The sequence below is a fragment of the Myxine glutinosa genome, chromosome 8, assembly GCF_964187855.1.
Source record: "Myxine glutinosa chromosome 8, kmMyxGlut1.1, whole genome shotgun sequence".
NCBI lineage: Eukaryota > Metazoa > Chordata > Myxini > Myxiniformes > Myxinidae > Myxine > Myxine glutinosa.
In genome coordinates, this window is record NC_136268.1 from 70,608,181 (window position 1) to 70,627,593 (window position 19,413).

The 19,413-nt window shown below is 43.9% G+C and overlaps 1 protein-coding gene across 1 annotated transcript in view; it reads left to right on the plus strand.

Moving 5' to 3' along the window:
• Positions 1–456: 456 nt before the first annotated feature.
• The window catches only part of LOC137432587 (diacylglycerol kinase zeta-like), a 142,953-nt gene continuing 123,996 nt past the window's right edge, over positions 457–19,413 (plus strand). Inside the window, exons 1-3 of the mRNA XM_078783388.1 lie at positions 457–605; positions 8,889–9,000; positions 11,315–11,410. Of these exons, the coding sequence (XP_078639514.1) occupies positions 523–605; positions 8,889–9,000; positions 11,315–11,410 (291 nt within the window). The 5' untranslated portion in view covers positions 457–522. The remainder of the gene's footprint in view (positions 606–8,888; positions 9,001–11,314; positions 11,411–19,413) is intronic.

Genomic DNA, 19,413 nt, shown 5'->3' on the forward strand with positions numbered 1-19,413 from the left:
TGTTGTTGTTGTTTGCACGCATGTTTTTTTGCACCCACGTACGGGCACGCCCTAGTGTAATTAATTCACATACTCACGTTCTGTACAAACGGGCAGACAAACAAACAAATAAACAAATAAGCAAACAAACGGACCCAAATGTAATACCTTCTCCTTTGGCGAGGGTAATTATAAATGAAAATATAAATCCATACACTGTACAAAATGTCGCATCGCCGTCGGGTGATGTTTACCTTGACCCTTGAGGTGATGCTTCACTTTACCTTGAGGCTTGAACACCTGAAAATGTTGAAGCCTTGCAGAGCCTGCATGCCCTGACACTTTCGCCATTGTTGTTTGATGACGTATCAATGGCTTTGTTTTTGATTGCACGTGCCACCTTTCTTTGCAGTGACGGTGCCCGTGCGAATAGGCTCCGCCCTCCTGTCCAGACCACGCCTTCCATATCTTGCGGCCGCCCCCGTTCGTCCCGTTTGGGTCTTCGCTCTCCGTTCAGCGTCCGCATGTCTCTCCTGGGTCCACATGGCCGAGTGTGGCAACGTCGCACATCCGGGCAGCGAAGGCCGATTCCCGCAAGTCGCTATGCGCAAGCAGGTGTCCTACAGGTGTGCGAAATGGACGGTGGTGGTGCGTTGTGTTTCGCGTGGTGTTTTGTGCGGTCGTGTGAGATGTGCGATATTTACGTTACCGCAGTTGGAAGGTTGTGGTTAATTTTTTTGGTGACGTACGAATGGTACGTTAGTGATGTAAACACGAGGTGGGCTACATTTGGTGCTGATTGCAAACGAGGTAAATTTACAATCAACAACATAATATGAGGTAAGCGGGTTCGTTCGGTGCTGAATACCAGAGTTGTGGTTGTGAATGTTAATGAGGTGGTGACGGTGACGCACGGTGATCTTGGTACGAGTGGTGCTCTGAAGGTGCTTTCGCAATGCCCGGGACCTGTAGGGTTCTTCGAAGGACTCTGGGCACGAGTGTTCTGTAAAAGGATCGGTGGATCGATGACCATTGATTATATATTACACAGCGATGCCGATGCACGCACACGGCCCTGGAATGACGGTCATGAGCGGTGCTCTGAATCTTGTTGCTCAGCTGTCATCTCAACATGCATCATGCATCATGCATCATGCATCATGCATCATACATCATAATGTAATGCATCTTACATTAACACCCATCATACATCAACATTCATCATACATCAACATTCAACATACATCATACATCAAAATGCATCATACATCAAAATGCATCATACATCAACATTCAACATACATCATACATCATACATCAAAATGCATCATACATCAACATTCAACATACATCATACATCAAAATGCATCATCTATCTATAATGCCAGTAATCTCTGTGTGTCTGTCTGTGTGTTTGTCTGTGACCGCTGTTTCTCGACAACCACGGGTCCGATATACTTGAAACTTGCCAGGTATATTGCTGGGGACCCGAGGATGTGCCTTTTCAAGGTTTGTAATTAATCGGACAAGTACCTACCGAGCTATGTCCAAAAAACGCTTCAACCAATCAGAGAGCAGCGAGCTATCACGTGTGCCGAACCGTTAATGCAATGCAAGCGTTAATGCGTTAATGCAAGGCTTTTCTTTTTTCCCCTCTTCTCTTTCTACTTTTCCTTGCGATTAAATTGCAAACAGCCAAAATACGTTGGCGCTAATTGAATAATTGGCCATTAACACTAAAATAATCGTAACTGCGATATGCCAACTTCCGGACAGTGCAGCCTTCCCTGTTGTTGTTGTTTGCAGCAGCTGTTTGCAGCAAGGCAAGGCTTTTCTTTTTTTCCCTCTTCTCTTTCTACTTTGCCTTGCGATTAAATTGCAAACAGCCAAAATACGTTGGCGATAATTGAATAATTGGGCATTATGTTTTACAACTAATAAAAACGAATTTGCGATTCATTCGCTTTCCTGCGCGTTTGTGTACGCGATGGCGATTTCTTTACCAAACTCCGGAAGCCGTTCGCTTTGGACCGAACCATTGCATGTAAATAGAGGGGGGGGATTGTCACCACTCGCAAGCCGTTCGCTTTGGACCAAACCATTTCATGTAAATAGGGGGGGGGGATATAATTTTAGATATATATATAGTACGGGCATGCCCTAGTACATCAAAATGCATCAAGCATCAAAATGCATCATACATCATATTGTAATGCATAATACCTCAACACCCTTCATACATCAAAATGCATCATACATCATACTGTAATGCATGAAAAGAAGAAGAACCAACTTTAAAGGCCATTTTTCCCTGCAGAGCAGGGGTTGGCCTTTTTTGGACACCGTGGTCCCCTTTTTGAAGCAATGTTTTATGGCCGGATGCCCTTCCTGCCGTCAACCCTGTTAGTCGCGTCTTGTGACAAACAGGAAATTACTAGTGAACTGTTACTCAATTTGCCGATCTCGGAAGGATGACAGGCTGAGTCAACCCACCTGATGTTAATTCAGCGATCGACCAGGATTCTGAACCCAGGATCCTAGGATCCCAAGCCGGCACCCTAACCGCTAAGCCAACACCAGGCTATAATCATACTGTAATGCATCATGCATCAAAATGCATCAAACATCATACTGTAATGCATCATACATCAACGGTCATCATACATCGTACTGTAATGCATCATCTATCTATAATTCCAGTAATCTCTGTGTGTTTGTTTGTTTGTACGTTTGTTTGTTTGTACGTTTGTTTGTTTGTCTGTGACCGCTGTTTCTCGACAACCACGGGTCCGATATACTTGAAACTTGCCAGGTATATTGCTGGGGACCCGAGGATGTGCCTTTTCAAGGTTTGAAATTAATCGGACAAGTACTTACCGAGCTATGGCGATTTAGCCGTTCGCCGTTCGCTTTGGCGTTGCGAATGGACCAAACCATTGCATGTAAATAGAGGGGGGGGTTCTGTGGTCGTTGCGAATGGACCAAACCATTCATGTAAATAGAGGGGGGGGGGGGGGGTTCTGTGGTCGTTACTGCCACGTGGTTTCAAAGTTTTTTTTTGTTGTTGTTTGCACGCATGTTTTTTTGCACCCACGTACGGGCACGCCCTAGGATGTTTACACACACACACCTCTACACAAATTTTTTTTATTTTTTTTTTTGGGCAAGGAACGGGCACCCACGTACGGGCACGTCCTAGCTTATATATAGTACGGGCATGCCCTAGTACATCAAAATGCATCATACATCAAAATGCATCATGCATCATACATCATACTGTAATGCATCATGCATCAAAATGCATCATACATCAAAATGCATCATGCATCAACAGTCATCATACATCGTACTGTAATGCATCATACATCAACACCCATCATATATCAAAATGCATCATACATCAACACCCATCATACATCAAAATGCATCATACATCATACTTTAATGCATCATACATCAAAATGCATCATGCATCAACAGTCATCATACATCGATCGTACTGTAATGCATCATACATCAACACCCATCATACATCAAAATGCATCATACATCATACTGTAATGCATCATACATCATACTGTAATGCATCATACATCATACTGTAATGCATCATGCATCAAAATGCATCAAACATCATACTGTAATGCATCATACATCAAAATGTATCATACATCATACTGTAATGCATCATACATAATACTGTAATGCATCATACATCATTGTGTAATGCATCATACATCAAAATGCATTATACATCATACTGTAATGCATCATACATCAAAATGCATCATACATCAAAATGCATTATACATCATACTGTAATGCATCATACATCAAAATGCATCAAACATCATACTGTAATGCATCATACATCAAAATGTATCATACATCATACTTTAATGCATCATACATAATACTGTAATGCATCATACATCATACTGTAATGCATCATACATCAAAATGCATTATGCATCATACTGTAATGCATCATTCATCAAAATGCATCATACATCATCCTGTAATGCATCATACATCAAAATGCATTATACATCATACTGTAATGCATCATACATCAAAATGCATCATACATCATCCTGTAATGCATCATACATCAAAATGCATTATACATCATACTGTAATGCATCATACATCAAAATGCATTATACAATATACATCATACTTTAATGTATCATGCATCAAAATGCATCATACATCATACTGTAATGCATCATACATCATACTGTAATGTATTATACATCAAAATGCATCATACATCAAAATGCATCATACATCAAAATGCATCATACATCCTGTAATGCATTATACATCAAAATGCATTATACATCGTACTGTAATGCATCATACATCAAAATTCATCATAAGTCATACTGTAATGCATCATACATCAAAATGCATTATACAATATACATCATACTGTAATGTATCATACACCAAAATGCATCATGCATCCTGTAATGCATTATACATCAAAATGCATTATACATCGTACTGTAATGCATCATACATCAAAATGTATCATACATCCTGTAATGCATTATACATCAAAATGCATTACACATCGTACTGTAATGCATCATACATCAAAATTCATCATACATCAAAATGCATCATACATCAAAATGCATCATACATCATCCTGTAATGCATTATACATCAAAATGCATTATACATCATACTGTAATGCATCATACATCAAAATGCATTATACATCGTACTGTAATGCATCATACATCAAAATTCATCATACATCAATCATACTGTAATGTATCGTACATCAAAATATATCATATATCAAAATGCATCATACATCAAAATGCATCGTACATCATTCAGGTCATCAGTCTTTTGGGACTTCCATGGGTAACGTGTAACCCAGTGCTACCTGCCACATGGTCGGGTTGTTGGTGACTAAACCGACACCCCTCACTGGGGTTGCAAGTGTAGAGTTTGATTGTGACACCCTGACAGGATCAAAAATAACACCTGACAAAGGGTGGATCAGGTCCCTTTGGGAGCCAACGACAATCCAGTACGGAGTTGATGTCTCCTAAAAAACACCCGATGGGGGTAGGAAAATGTATTTTTCTGCCTGGCCTAGTTACCCCCTCCTGCGCAGTGGTCCTGTGAAGAGTTTTCCTTCTTTCAGGACTAGGTCAAGGTTTTTCCAGTTTTTCCTTTTTTTTTTGTAGAACCTTTACAAATTGGTGGCTTTAAGTCTTGTTTAGGGTGAACTTCAATAATAATAATGATAATAATAAAAAACTGTAATGAGCAGTGCTGATTACATGATCAGTAATAAGTACTGTCCTCTGCATGGTGTTCTCAAGATGCAGGGTTCAGTAATGAGTTGTGCTTGTATTCAGGTAGTCCGATGATGTGTGGTGCTCTGGTGGACAGTGTTGTAATGAGCCAGGTTGTAGTAATGAAAGGTGCTCTGATGCACGCTGCTATAATTGGTGAAGTTTGAATCAGCGGTGCATTGCTACGTGCTCCGATGCACAGCTCTGAAATGAGTGGTGCTCTCATGCATGGCACTTCTCTAAAGCCGCGCGGTGCTGTAACTAATGAGTGGTGCTGGTCAGTGTGTGATTCTGACGCAGGGTGGTCTGATGCACGGTGTTGTGACAACCCCATGCAGGCTGATGAAGAACCCTTGGACTTGCTCCCACTCGCATCAAACTCTCATAAACGCATGCTTGCCCACATGCCGGAACACTCCTGATGCCTGAGTGCTCCAGACCGGCCCCGGGATCCCCGAGTTGAGCCTCGGGTGTAGACCTTGGATGTAGACCTTTGCAAGTTGGCAAAGTGATGGCGTGATAGACTATTCTTGTGTGAACCCTCCTCTGATCAAGCTGATCACGGATTTGTTTCCATTTGAAGTTAAATCCAATTAAAACGCAGACAGGTCGGTGGTCTCTCTGTCTTCTACTGCCTTATATCGTGTCTTTCACCCTTTGCCCTTTCCGTGATCTGCTACCCCCATCAGGTTTCTGCAGGGTGCACACTGTCTACCATCAACCCTCTTCTGGTGATCCACCCTCTCTCTACTGTTCCCTTTGTTCTGTTTCCTCCTGATCCGTTCACTGGTCTAGTTCTTCCACGAACCTTTACCTTGAACATAAATGCATGCATCATACATGCATGCATTTATTTACATTTTTGGAGCAAAAAACTACATCATTTTGCAGTTGTCGGGGGTGTTGCCTTCTCCATCACACCCTTCAGATGCGATCATAAAGCACGCTGTCCAATTTGCAATTAGGTTGTTGATGTTGAAGAATCCACAGTTCCTTTTGAAAAGGAATAGGCCATCATGTATTTTGGCATGTTTGCTAATTTCCTTCTTTAGAGTTTAAATTGGATACGTGAGGCAAATTCCAAAAAGATGTTGATGCCAAATTGGATTAAGTTCAATCGAACTTGGTGCATAGACGATGAGATGAGACCTCTGGGGTATGGATGTAGCAAAGACGTTGCAGCCAAATGCCCTCCTTGCCAAAATGTATTTTGTATCATTCGACAAAGCAATCGGTATCCCACGTATCGATAGTGTAGTCGGACGATACGTAACGCACAAATAACGAATAAATAGTCAATGTGTGCTTGCGTTACCGTGAGCACGTGCGACGTATTTGTGTTCGCACATCCCTCACCGTGCTCTTTCTCGCTCTCACACGTTTTGCCAGTGCTTCCTCGTGCCTGATGACTAATGACTGATTGTGTGGGAGTCCTGGAAGGGTGTAGGATGCACGTGTCGTGTGCAGAGAACCCATTTTCAAGGATGTTGGAAAAAGGATGTATGTTTGGCCATGTGCAAACTGAAAAATACACCAAGCTGTTTTCTCTAACCCTAACTCTAAATGTAACGCTAACACCAATAAGATGGAGGTTGAACACCTTTTCTTGAACACACGTGGAATTTTTTTTTAAAATGCAGATTAACAGGTGTTAAGAACACCAGATGCAGGAAGGAGTGAATCAACCCGCCCAGCTAGCACGTTATCTCAAATTCAACGCCAGGACGACTTCCGTTGCATATCACAATGGCCGCTCTAAACTCTGCGGAACCTGGCAATAGGTGTGTTTCCATCCGTGCAGTAAAAGCGATGAACCGAATCCCAAAGATTGTCCTGTAGACTGGAAGATGTTTGAGATTCAGTGGCAATCCTGAAGAGGGCTCTTGGAACAAACGTTACTTCTAGCTACCTATCTAATTCCACTTTAAACCGACCTATTGCTACCTCGACCAATAAAGGTGCATTGAGGTTATGTGTTCACCGATGTTTGTCTGCCTGTCTATTTGTTTGTCTGGGAGCAGAATATCTCAAAAAGTTACGGACGGATTTGGACAAAATTTGCTGGATGGTTTGGGTTTTTCACACGGCCAAATCGATTTGATTTCAGTGAAGATCTGGATCCGGATCCGGATACTAGAATTTAAAAAGTGATTCTTTGCCATTGAGAGAGATATGGCCATCATCAGCAAAGGAATTGTTTTAGGTCTGCAGCCAATATCACCTCTGTAGTTCCCCTCGGTCGACCCTCACTCTTCTCAGCCACCAAGGTAAATCCCTCTTCGCTCCATTCCTCCATTCCCCACACCTTGAGAACTCAAAATCTCATTTACATGAACCAACCAATGGGAGCGCGATCCAGAAATGCCCTCAAACTTCAAAACCCGAGACACACACGAGACAGCCAATGCACATATGTCTGGACAGACACGAGCCACACATCCTTTCATGTGGAATGTGTCATTCAACAACTGGTGTTTCAATAGGGGATAATTAGAGAAATGCTAGCGTATTTAATAATGAAACAACACAGAGGGCTTATGGGAATGACACATATCATCTGAACACTCGATCTCTGGCAAGGATAGTTGGGGTAATTGAACAGAGCTAGTCTAAACATACATATTGAGGAGATGGATAACTTATCTTATTAAATTACCCCTTTCCTTAGGCCATTAAATAACATTTAATGATGAAAACAAATATGAACTAATTTTTCATGAAGAAAAAATTTCAAGTATTATTATATTTATATTTACAGAATAAGTCCTTTTGTTCTCTCGAAGAAATATGTTTTTAAAATTATTATTTTGTATGTGGCTTGTGGCTGCTTGGCTGCATCATTTTCTGGAAGCGCGGCCGTGCCGCTGCTGCATTTCCCCCTTATTACCAGTCAGCTGGTACTCATTTTGCCGACCTCGGAAGAATGACAGGCCGAGTCAACCCACCTGGTGTTATTTAAAAGCATGACAGGGGCTCAAACTCAAGACCCTAATATCTTAAGCCTTATGAATGGTAGATTGTGTGGAACTGGCTAAGTGAGGTTTTTGAAGGGGGTAACTAGCTGGTTATATAGTGGTGATGCAACAGATTTTGCTTATCCTGCTACCCTAACCATGAATCCAGCAACAGGCTTATTTTTTTTGTTGGAAACTGAAGGTAACTTCATGGCATAGAGAGGCTTAAACATTGAAATCTGCACATCATGTGTGCTCTCAACAAGCTGTGCTTGAAATTATGTGTACAGTTTAGTTGCAGAAAGAGATTGTCAATTGACAATCATTGAAGATTTAATTGAATTGAAGAGATGACGATCATTGTCATGAGAAACTCTCAACCAATTCTTGGAGTTTGAATCCATGCTTTTTTATGACTCTTGACAACTTTTCTAGATTCGAGCAAGTAATTTGAATGAGCGTGACTGCTGGTGTCTGGAGAGGTCCAGGTTTTTTGTTGAGGCACTAAGTGACAGTACCTTGATATAGTAAGGATGTATACTGAGATTATTTGTCAAATTGAAGCAAATTTCCTCAAAGTTATTTGTCATGCAGTTAACCCAAATCTTCACAGTGGCTTTGTGGTGACCCACAGGAAGGCCGTGTCTCGCTCGGGCTTGCAGCACCTTCTTGGTTCCCATACAGACGTGCTGTCTGTTTTGCGAGAAAGCTGTGACAGACCCATCCACAGCGCGGTTGACTGGAGCGTAAGTAAATGCAAAAGCTCTTGCTCCGATCCTATATCTGCAGGTGGGTGGCAAGAGGCAAAGGATGAAAATTGCCAGTGGCATATTAGTGCTGGCTTGTTTGAACAGCATGGCAACCGCTTGATGACGAGTGGTCATCATGGTGTCATGCGGTGACACCTAAGGCTACTGTGCACCGTTATGATCTTCAATCCTATGTCAGTGTTTAGAAAACATGATTGTTGTTACAAAATACATTTTAAAATCGAGCAAATGTATTTTATAATGGTAGATCATTGTTGGTTTTGTTCACTTATTTACCTCCGCCATTAAAAGTGGACGGAGGTTATGTATCACCCCTGTCTGTTTGTCTGTGCCTGTCTGTGAGCAGGATATCTCAGTTGTGGATGGTGGAAATTTGGTGGACAGGTTAGGTGTTTGACAAGGACAAATTGATTGTTTTGGTGAAGATCTGGATCCAAATCCAGATACGATAATTTGAAATTTTAAAGTGATTCTAAACCAAAGAGAGGTGGGGCCGAAAACGATGTTTCGCATGATATTTCAATAAGTTGTGGACAGATTATGACAACACCTGGTGGTTGAGTTGGGTAGGTACAAAGAAAAAGCTGATTTTAACTTCAAGTAGAATGTCTGCAGGTTGTTATGTTTTCTAGTCTCATGCCTTTTGATGCATGTCTGGTTTTGTACTGTACAAGGAGAAAGCTTGGTGCTTGGTGTGTTACCAATATTTGGACCGTTCAAGTGGGGGTTTAAAGGGGGGAAGGAGTTTGGGGGGAAGGGGGTAGCAGTAAATGATTAGAACGGCCCATAGATAACTAACTTTAATGACAGTAAAATTATTCAAGACCAAAATGTGTGACTGAGGCAGCACCAAGAACGGTTTGTACTTGTGGACAGTCAGCATTGATTTATGAATGGTAGATTGTGTGGAACTGGCTTAGTGAGGTTTTTTAAGGGGGTAACTAGCTGGTTATACAGTGGTGGTGCAACAGATTTTGCTTATCCTGGTTTTCAGAAAGCTCTTGACAAGGTACCGTGTTGTTTTTGGCTAAGGTATGAGCTGTAGGGTTGGAGGTTCACTATTTGGATACATAATTATTGGCTCAATAACACAAGACATAGCAGGTAATGGGTATATATGCCAAGGTGGAATTGGGTAAATAGTAGAAGACTGTGAGGATCAGTCGTGGGTCGGTTGTTGTTTTGAATTTGTTCCATTGATGTAGTTCTGGATGATGCCATCAGAATGGCATTGAGTTAAATGGACAGATGTAACAAAACTTTGAGGCAAAGGGAATAGTGAGGAAAAATGTTTTCTGCTGCAGAACAGTTTGGACGTTTTTAGGGAATGAGCAAACAAATTGAGGGTTAAATTGAATGTATAAAAATGTAAGGTTTTGGGTATTGGGAGGAACATAAATAACAGAAATGGTTCTTGATGCAGATTTTTTTTTTTTGGAGCAAGTGGGTCTGGGAAAAGATTTGGGCATAAAAGGAGACTGAACACTCAGGCATACAACACGGCACAGTGTCAGACAAATTTGAGGCCAGTAGTGTTTTGGGATGTTTTACGAGAGGCATTGTGTACGAGTCTTAAGAGGTCGTACCAACAAGTCCGGTTAAGTCTTATTTGGAGTACTTTGCTCGGTTTTGGTCACGTTGTTGTAAGGAGGGTATAGCTGCAACAGAGGGGGTTCAACATGAAGTGACTAGAATGTATACCTGGATTCAGGCTTGAGGTTACGAGAGAACATTTACAATATATATATTTTTAAACAGAGACTGTGCTGGGGATATGATGGAGTGTTTAAGGTATTAAAAGGGATTGGCAGAGGCGATGGAAGATTTTCAATTTGGAGGTCGAGTATTAGAATCAGAGAGCATGGCTTTAAGTGAAAGAAGCGGTTGTACCAGAACTGAGGCACGGACTTTTTGATGCAGAGATTATGTCATATGTGGAGTAGTTTGCCAAGATTGGTAGTGGATGTAAAGATAACACACTGATACAGAGGAGAAATTGACAAAAACTTAGAGGTTGTTGAAAAAGAAAAGTGTGCATAATTGCCTCGGGTGAGTGGACAGGTAGAAGTTTTCATTGTTGGAGGGGGCGAATGTGTTTGTGCTGGACCCATTTCTTTGCTTCGAGTGGTGTAATTGTCCTTTGCATTCCCAAATGGATGCCGTAAAATGTCTTTCGGGTGCATAATTTGTTTGCCATTTTTGGCAGAAAAAGGGTATTGCTCATGTGGAGATATGATGCAGGATAGATGGATACAATTGTGTATGTGTGTGTGTGCGTGTGTCCATGCAGGAGAATGCAGTAATTGGACAACATCTGTGGTTTGACTCGGCAATATCTGTCGAGGGATGTTACTTGGGGGAAGAAAACTGTTTAGTTCGGACAGTGGTGAGCCTTTTGAACTCTGTCTTCTCCTTTTACTTCTTCTGCTTCTTTTACTACTTCTTCTCCACTACTTCTCCTCTACTCTAGTTCTTCATCCTCATCTTCTTTCTCCTCTTCTTATTCTGCATATTCTTCCTAATTTTGGTTTACAAAAGCATGAGCCCTTTCTCTAATTTTGGTTTGAGAAGAAGCTAATCTTCCTTTTTTTTGGAGAAAGAGCTAATCCTTATCTTGGATAGAGAAAGCTCATTTTCATCTTGTTTAGAAAAATAACTCATCCTCATCTTGGTTGGAGAAAGAGCTTATCCCCATATTGGACAGAGAAAGCTCATCCCCATCTTGGACAGAGAAAGAGCTCATCCCCATCTTGGACAGAGAAATAGCTCATCCCCATCTTGGACAGAGAAATAGCTCATCCCCATCTTGGATACAGAAAGCTCATCTTTGTCTTTGTTGGAGAAAGGGCTCGTGCTCCTCTTTGTTTGAGAAAGAGCTCATGCTCTCTTTGTTGGAGAAAGAGCTCATGCTCCTCTTTGTTGGAGAAAGAGCTCATGCTCCTCTTTGTTGGAGAAAGGGCTCATGCTCTCTTTGTTAGAGAAAGAGCTCATGCCCCTCTTTGTTGGAGAAAGGGCTCATGCTCCTCTTTGTTGGAGAAAGAGCTCATGCTATCTTTGTTGGAGAAAGAGCTCATGCTCCTCTTTGTTGGAGAAAGAGCTCATGCTCTCTTTGTTGGAGAAAGAGCTCATGCTCCTCTTTATTAGAGAAAGAGCTCATGCTCCTCTTTGTTGGAGAAAGAGCTCATGCTCTCTTTGTTAGAGAAAGAGCTCATGCTCTCTTTGTTAGAGAAAGAGCTCATGCTCCTCTTTGTTGAAGAAAGGGCTCATTCTCATCTTGGTTGGAGAAAGAGCTTATCCCCATATTGGACAGAGAAAGCTCATCCCCATCTTGGACAGAGAAAGAGCTCATCCCCATCTTGGACAGAGAAATAGCTCATCCCCATCTTGGACAGAGAAATAGCTCATCCCCATCTTGGATACAGAAAGCTCATCTTTGTCTTTGTTGGAGAAAGGGCTCGTGCTCCTCTTTGTTTGAGAAAGAGCTCATGCTCTCTTTGTTGGAGAAAGAGCTCATGCTCCTCTTTGTTGGAGAAAGAGCTCATGCTCCTCTTTGTTGGAGAAAGGGCTCATGCTCTCTTTGTTAGAGAAAGAGCTCATGCCCCTCTTTGTTGGAGAAAGGGCTCATGCTCCTCTTTGTTGGAGAAAGAGCTCATGCTCTCTTTGTTGGAGAAAGAGCTCATGCTCCTCTTTGTTGGAGAAAGAGCTCATGCTCTCTTTGTTGGAGAAAGAGCTCATGCTCCTCTTTATTAGAGAAAGAGCTCATGCTCCTCTTTGTTGGAGAAAGAGCTCATGCTCTCTTTGTTAGAGAAAGAGCTCATGCTCTCTTTGTTAGAGAAAGAGCTCATGCTCCTCTTTGTTGAAGAAAGGGCTCATGCTCCTCTTTGTTGGAGAAATAGCTCATGCTCTCTTTGTTGGAGAATGAGCTCATGCTCTCTTTGTTGGAGAAAGAGCTCATGCTCTCTTTGTTGGAGAAAGAGCTCATGCTCCTCTTTGTTGGAGAAAGAGCTCATGCTCTCTTTGTTGGAGAAAGAGCTCATGCTCCTCTTTATTAGAGAAAGAGCTCATGCTCCTCTTTGTTGGAGAAAGAGCTCATGCTCTCTTTGTTAGAGAAAGAGCTCATGCTCCTCTTTGTTGAAGAAAGGGCTCATGCTCCTCTTTGTTGGAGAAATAGCTCATGCTCTCTTTGTTGGAGAATGAGCTCATGCTCTCTTTGTTGGAGAAAGAGCTCATGCTCCTCTTTGTTGGAGAAAGAGCTCATGCCCCTCTTTGTTGGAGAAAGAGCTCATGCCCCTCTTTGTTTGAGAAAGAGCTCGGCCTCATCTTTGTTGGAGAAAGAGCTCATCCCCATCTTGGACAGAGAAATAGCTCATCCCCATCTTGGACAGAGAAATAGCTCATCCCCATCTTGGATACAGAAAGCTCATCTTTGTCTTTGTTGGAGAAAGGGCTCGTGCTCCTCTTTGTTTGAGAAAGAGCTCGTGCTCATCTTTGTTTGAGAAAGAGCTCGTGCTCCTCTTTGAGAAAGAGCTTGTGCTCATCTTTGTTTGAGAAAGAGCTCGTGCTCATCTTTGTTGGAGAAAGGGCTCATGCCCCTCTTTGATGGAGAAAGGGCTAATGCTCTCTTTGTTGGAGAAAGGGCTCATGCTCCTCTTTGTTGGAGAAAGAGCTCATGCTCCTCTTTGTTGGAGAAAGGGCTCATGCTCCTCTTTGTTGGAGAAAGAGCTCATGCTCTCTTTGTTGGAGAAAGAGCTCATGCTCCTCTTTGTTGGAGAAAGAGCTCATGCTCCTCTTTGTTGGAGAAAGGGCTCATGCTCTCTTTGTTAGAGAAAGAGCTCATGCCCCTCTTTGTTGGAGAAAGGGCTCATGCTCCTCTTTGTTGGAGAAAGAGCTCATGCTCTCTTTGTTGGAGAAAGAGCTCATGCTCCTCTTTGTTGGAGAAAGAGCTCATGCTCTCTTTGTTGGAGAAAGAGCTCATGCTCCTCTTTATTAGAGAAAGAGCTCATGCTCCTCTTTGTTGGAGAAAGAGCTCATGCTCTCTTTGTTAGAGAAAGAGCTCATGCTCTCTTTGTTAGAGAAAGAGCTCATGCTCCTCTTTGTTGAAGAAAGGGCTCATGCTCCTCTTTGTTGGAGAAATAGCTCATGCTCTCTTTGTTGGAGAATGAGCTCATGCTCTCTTTGTTGGAGAAAGAGCTCATGCTCCTCTTTGTTGGAGAAAGAGCTCATGCCCCTCTTTGTTGGAGAAAGAGCTCATGCCCCTCTTTGTTTGAGAAAGAGCTCGTGCTCATCTTTGTTGGAGAAAGGGCTCATGCCCCTCTTTGATGGAGAAAGGGCTAATGCTCTCTTTGTTGGAGAAAGGGCTCATGCTCCTCTTTGTTGGAGAAAGAGCTCATGCTCCTCTTTGTTGGAGAAAGGGCTCATGCTCCTCTTTGTTGGAGAAAGAGCTCATGCTCTCTTTGTTGGAGAAAGAGCTCATGCTCCTCTTTGTTGGAGAAAGAGCTCATGCTCCTCTTTGTTGGAGAAAGGGCTCATGCTCTCTTTGTTAGAGAAAGAGCTCATGCCCCTCTTTGTTGGAGAAAGGGCTCATGCTCCTCTTTGTTGGAGAAAGAGCTCATGCTCTCTTTGTTGGAGAAAGAGCTCATGCTCCTCTTTGTTGGAGAAAGAGCTCATGCCCCTCTTTGTTGGAGAAAGAGCTCATGCTCCTCTTTGTTGGAGAAAGAGCTCATGCTCCTCTTTGTTGAAGAAAGGGCTCATGCTCCTCTTTGTTGGAGAAATAGCTCATGCTCTCTTTGTTGGAGAATGAGCTCATGCTCTCTTTGTTGGAGAAAGAGCTCATGCTCCTCTTTGTTGGAGAAAGAGCTCATGCCCCTCTTTGTTGGAGAAAGAGCTCATGCTCCTCTTTGTTGGAGAAAGAGCTCATGCTCTCTTTGTTCGAGAAAGAGCTCATGCTCCTCTTGTTGGAGAATGAGCTCATGCTCTCTTTGTTGGAGAAAGAGCTCATGCTCCTTTTTTTTTTTTTTTTTTTTTTTTTGTATACAGAATCGAGGCTCGTGAAAGAGCTGACAATTACGTCACAAACAAATCAACCAGACAAACAAAATATATAAAAGGAGGGAGCGGAAGACAAGATGGGGAGAGAAGGGGAAGCACACAAACACTTGAGAGCACACAACATTTGAGAGCAGGAAGATGTGTGGGAGGGAGAGGGCTTGGGGGAGGAGGCGTGGGAAGGGGGGGGGGGAATGGGAGAAGTATAAAACACAAGGACACCAAGGACTTCCAGGACAGAAGTTGGTATTGCAAAAAAGTGGAATTGGGGTGAAATTAGCGGGGGTAGAAAAGATCAAGGTTTTGGATGGGGGAAGATAAGAGATGGTGGTGAACAGCTGTTTTAAAGACCTGGAGGGTGGAGTGCGATTGAAGAGAGTGAGGGAGTTTGTTCCAGAGGCGGGAGAAAAGAGGAATGAAGGAGTGAAGGTGAGCAGAGAGTCTTGATTTCGGCAGTTTAACCATAAGAGGGTTACAGGCAGATCTTGTGCGACCTGTAGGAATATTTGCGGGACAGAGCCCAGAGAGAGCTGGGGGGGGGGGGGGGGGGGTGGCAAGGCCAGAGAGGAGTTAGAAGACGGAAAGACCACCAACCTGCCTGCGGTGAGTGAGTGAGAGGCCCTTGGAGTTAGCTTCATCACGGGAGATTCCAATGATTCTGAATGCTTTGGTTTCAACAGCGTGAAGACGAGCTAGGTGTGAGGCAGGAGCACCAGCCCAGAGGGGAGAGCAGTATTCCATTGAGCTGTGGATGAAAGCCTTGTATGTGGTGAGGAGCTCAGGTGTGCCAAGGAAGGACTTTGCATGATGGAGGATGCCCAGTCGGCGACTGGCTTTGGAGGCCAGATTTGAAATGTGGTTTTCCCAGGAAAGATCATGGCAGATCGTGAGACCCAAAAGCTTGAGCGACAGAACTTCTTGGAGAGGATTATTCAGAAAGTGGATGGGAGGGTTGTCCAGTCGGTCTTTTCGGAGAGACATCGTAAGAGTGTGAGATTTGTCAGGATTGAAAGACATGTTCCACTTGTTTGCCCAGTCTGTGATTTTGTCCAGGTCTGCAGAGAGTGAGGAGGCTGCAGACTGCCGATCTGAGGGATGAAGAATGGAGCGACAGAGAGTAGAGTCATCAGCAAAGAAATAGAGAGGATTTTCAAGAGAGTCAGAGAGATCATTGATGAAGACCAGAAAAGGCACAAGGCCCAGAACACTGCCTTGGGGAACTCCAGCCTGAACAGGAAGAGGAGATGAGAGAAACCCATTCAGGGCCACACGTTGACTACGACTAGAGAGGAAGTCCGCCAGCCATGCATGGAGATTTCCATGGATACCAAAAGAGGAGAGTTTGGTGAGCAGAGCGGGGTGCCAGACCGTATTGAAGGCACGTGATATGTCAAGGGAGACAGCTCTAATTTCCTCTTTGGCATTGAGGACCTCCATCCATTGTTGAGAAAGCAGAAGCAGCATGTCCAGAGTAGAGTGACCAGGTCTGAAACCAAATTGATGATCAGAGATCAAGCCATTAGAGAAGCGGAAAGATTTCATATCTGAAGCAATGATGGATTCCATGACTTTGCTGATAATTGGGAGAAGGCTGATTGGTCTGTAGTTGCTGGGATCTGTTTTTGCACCTTTTTTGTGCAAAGCGGTGATGTTGGCAGATTTCCAAGCAGATGGCAGATGACCTTGAGCAAAAGAGAGGGTGAAGAGAACAGAGAGAGGGAGTGAAAGAGCGGAAGAACAGGATTTTAGGACCCGTGGGCTGATGCCGTCAGGTCCAGTTGCAGAATCAGAATCAGAGTAAAGGGTTGACAGAAACTTTTCCACCTTGTCAGGAGGAAAGGACACAGAGTCCAGGAGCAGCTGGGTAAGACTGGGTATGGTGGGTACAGAGAGGGATGGGTTTTGGACACAAGATTTAGAGGCAAACACAGAGTTGAGGCATTCAGCTTTTTCACGTGCGGAGTCAGCCGTGTGGCCGTTTGAGGTGAGGGAGGGGATGGAGGGGGAACAAACACCAGAAACAGATTCGACCAGATGCCACCAGGATTTGGAAGAGGGAGACAGATAAGAGAGTTCTGTCCTGAGAACGGAGAGATATTGTTTCCTGGCTCTCCTGAGGGTGGACAAACACTTGTTTCGGGCTTTGTGGAAGGAAATGAGATTTCCTTCCGTTGGATTTGCTTTCCAAGAGACGAAAGCAAGTTGTTTCTGGGCAATGGCCTCACCACAAGATTCCGTGTACCATGGACGGGAGAAAGGGTATGACAACTGAAGACGAGATGGGATAAATCTGTGCATGAGAGAGAGCAATTTACTTTGGAAGAATTCCCAGGATGAGTTGATGTCAGAGGCAGTAGAGATGGGAGACCAGTCCAGATGATTGATGGCTGCTTGAAGACCGTGCCAGTTGGCCTGAGTGAAATGCCAGACTCGTCGACGCTGAGGAGGCTCTCTGAGAATGGTCACAGAGATGTCCACTTGAACAAGTACATGATCGGATGAGCCGATTGGAGCAGAAGAAGAGCAGCAGACATTTTCAGGGAAGTTCGTCATAACCAAGTCCAGAAGAGAAGATGCTCCGTTGACTGAGATCCAGGTCGGGAAATTGACAGATTGTGTCAGTCCCAGTGAGTCACAGAAGTCCTTTGCTGAAGAGCCATGGCTGGTGAGAGAGGTACCCACACCCAGCCAACTGGCATGGTGACAATTGAAATCACCACATATGAGGAAGAGAGAGTTGGGATGGGTAGATAGAAGTTGATCCATATTATCAGACAGCGAGATGTAGATGGAGTCATCACTGTTTGGTGGACGGTACAACACACATATGAACAAAAGGTGGGAGCGAAGGGGAAGCCGTAGCCAAAGGTATTCCTAGGGGTGAGGTGGAGAGAGGGCAGTGCAGGGCGAGTGAGGAAGAGAGTTTTTTATAAAGATAGCAACCCCCCCTCCAGGACGAGGCTCAGGTCTATCATACCGGAGGAGGGAGTAACCTGGGAGAGATACCAAGGAATCAGAGACATCATGAAGGAGGAAAGTTTCTGTTAAGCAGATCACGTCTGGTTTGTCAGAAGCAACCTGTATGGAGAGATCAGTCAAGTTTGAGCGAAGGCCCCGGATATTTGAAGTCCATACTGTTAAAGAAGAGGAAGGGGGAGCATCGGATACAGAACAGGGGGGTGGGGGGGAGTGGTAGGTTAAGATGTGGAAGAGGAGGAAGAGGTAGGGAGAGCTGTTGAAGGTGTGTCAGAGATTTCAGAATAGCTTGGAGAAAGGGAAGAATGGGGCGGACAAAAGGTTTGATGGTGATTTGGTGAGGCGCAGTGAGGTGTTATTTGAGGAGGGGGAAGAGTGAGGCAGAAGGTTGAGGAAGATGAAGGTGAAAGTTTGAAGGGGGAAGAAGCGGGGAGGACGCTTTGAGGAGGAGGGGTGAGAGGGGAGTCTCGGAGGGGAGGAGTGAGGGAGAGTCTCGGTGTGGAGGGGTGTGGGGGGAGTTTCGGAGGGAAGGGGCAAGGGGGGAGATCTGAAAGGGATGGGTGATGGGGAAGATTTGGAGGGGAGGGGCAAGGGGGAAGATTTGAAAGAGATGGGTGATGGGGATGATTTGGAGGGGAGGGGCAAGGGGGTAGATTTAGAGGGGAGGGGTGATGGGGAAGTTTTGGAGGGGATGGGTGATGCGGAAGTTTTGGAGGGAAGGGGTGATGGGGAAGATTTGGAGGGGAGGGGCAAGGGGGATGATTTGAAAGGGATGGGTGATGGGGAATATTTGGAGGGGAGGGGCATGGGGGTGGATTTGGAGGGGAGGGGTGATGGGGAAGTTTTTGAGGGAAGGGGTGATGGGGAAGTTTTGGAAGGAAGGGGTGATGGGGAAGATTTGGAGGGGAGGGGTGAGATTGGATTTTGAAAAATGTACGATTAATGGGAAACGAACATTTATTGCAAAATGAGTTTCTTGAGACCTTCGAGTCAAAAATACGTTTGAGGACGCTGGAGGGGGGGGGGGGGGGGGGTGGAGTTCTGGAGAGTTTAGGGAATGTAGGAAAGAGGCACTGTAACTGTAAGAGATGGAATTTTTTTTGGAATGAATAGATTTGGTGAGCAAGTCTGAAGTATCCTTTTATAGAAGAAGAAGAAAAAGGTGTTATAGTATATGACAGAATACAGTTCTTCAGGGGACAGTTGAAACATTTTTTAACGACGTGAACACGTGATCACGAACAACGTGGTTGAAGAACGAACGAACAAATAAGAACGAACAACGGATAAGAACAGAGAAGGGAATTTTTTTTTTTTTTTTTTTTTTTGAGTTGAGATGAAAACAGAGACAGAGACTGAACGTGAAAC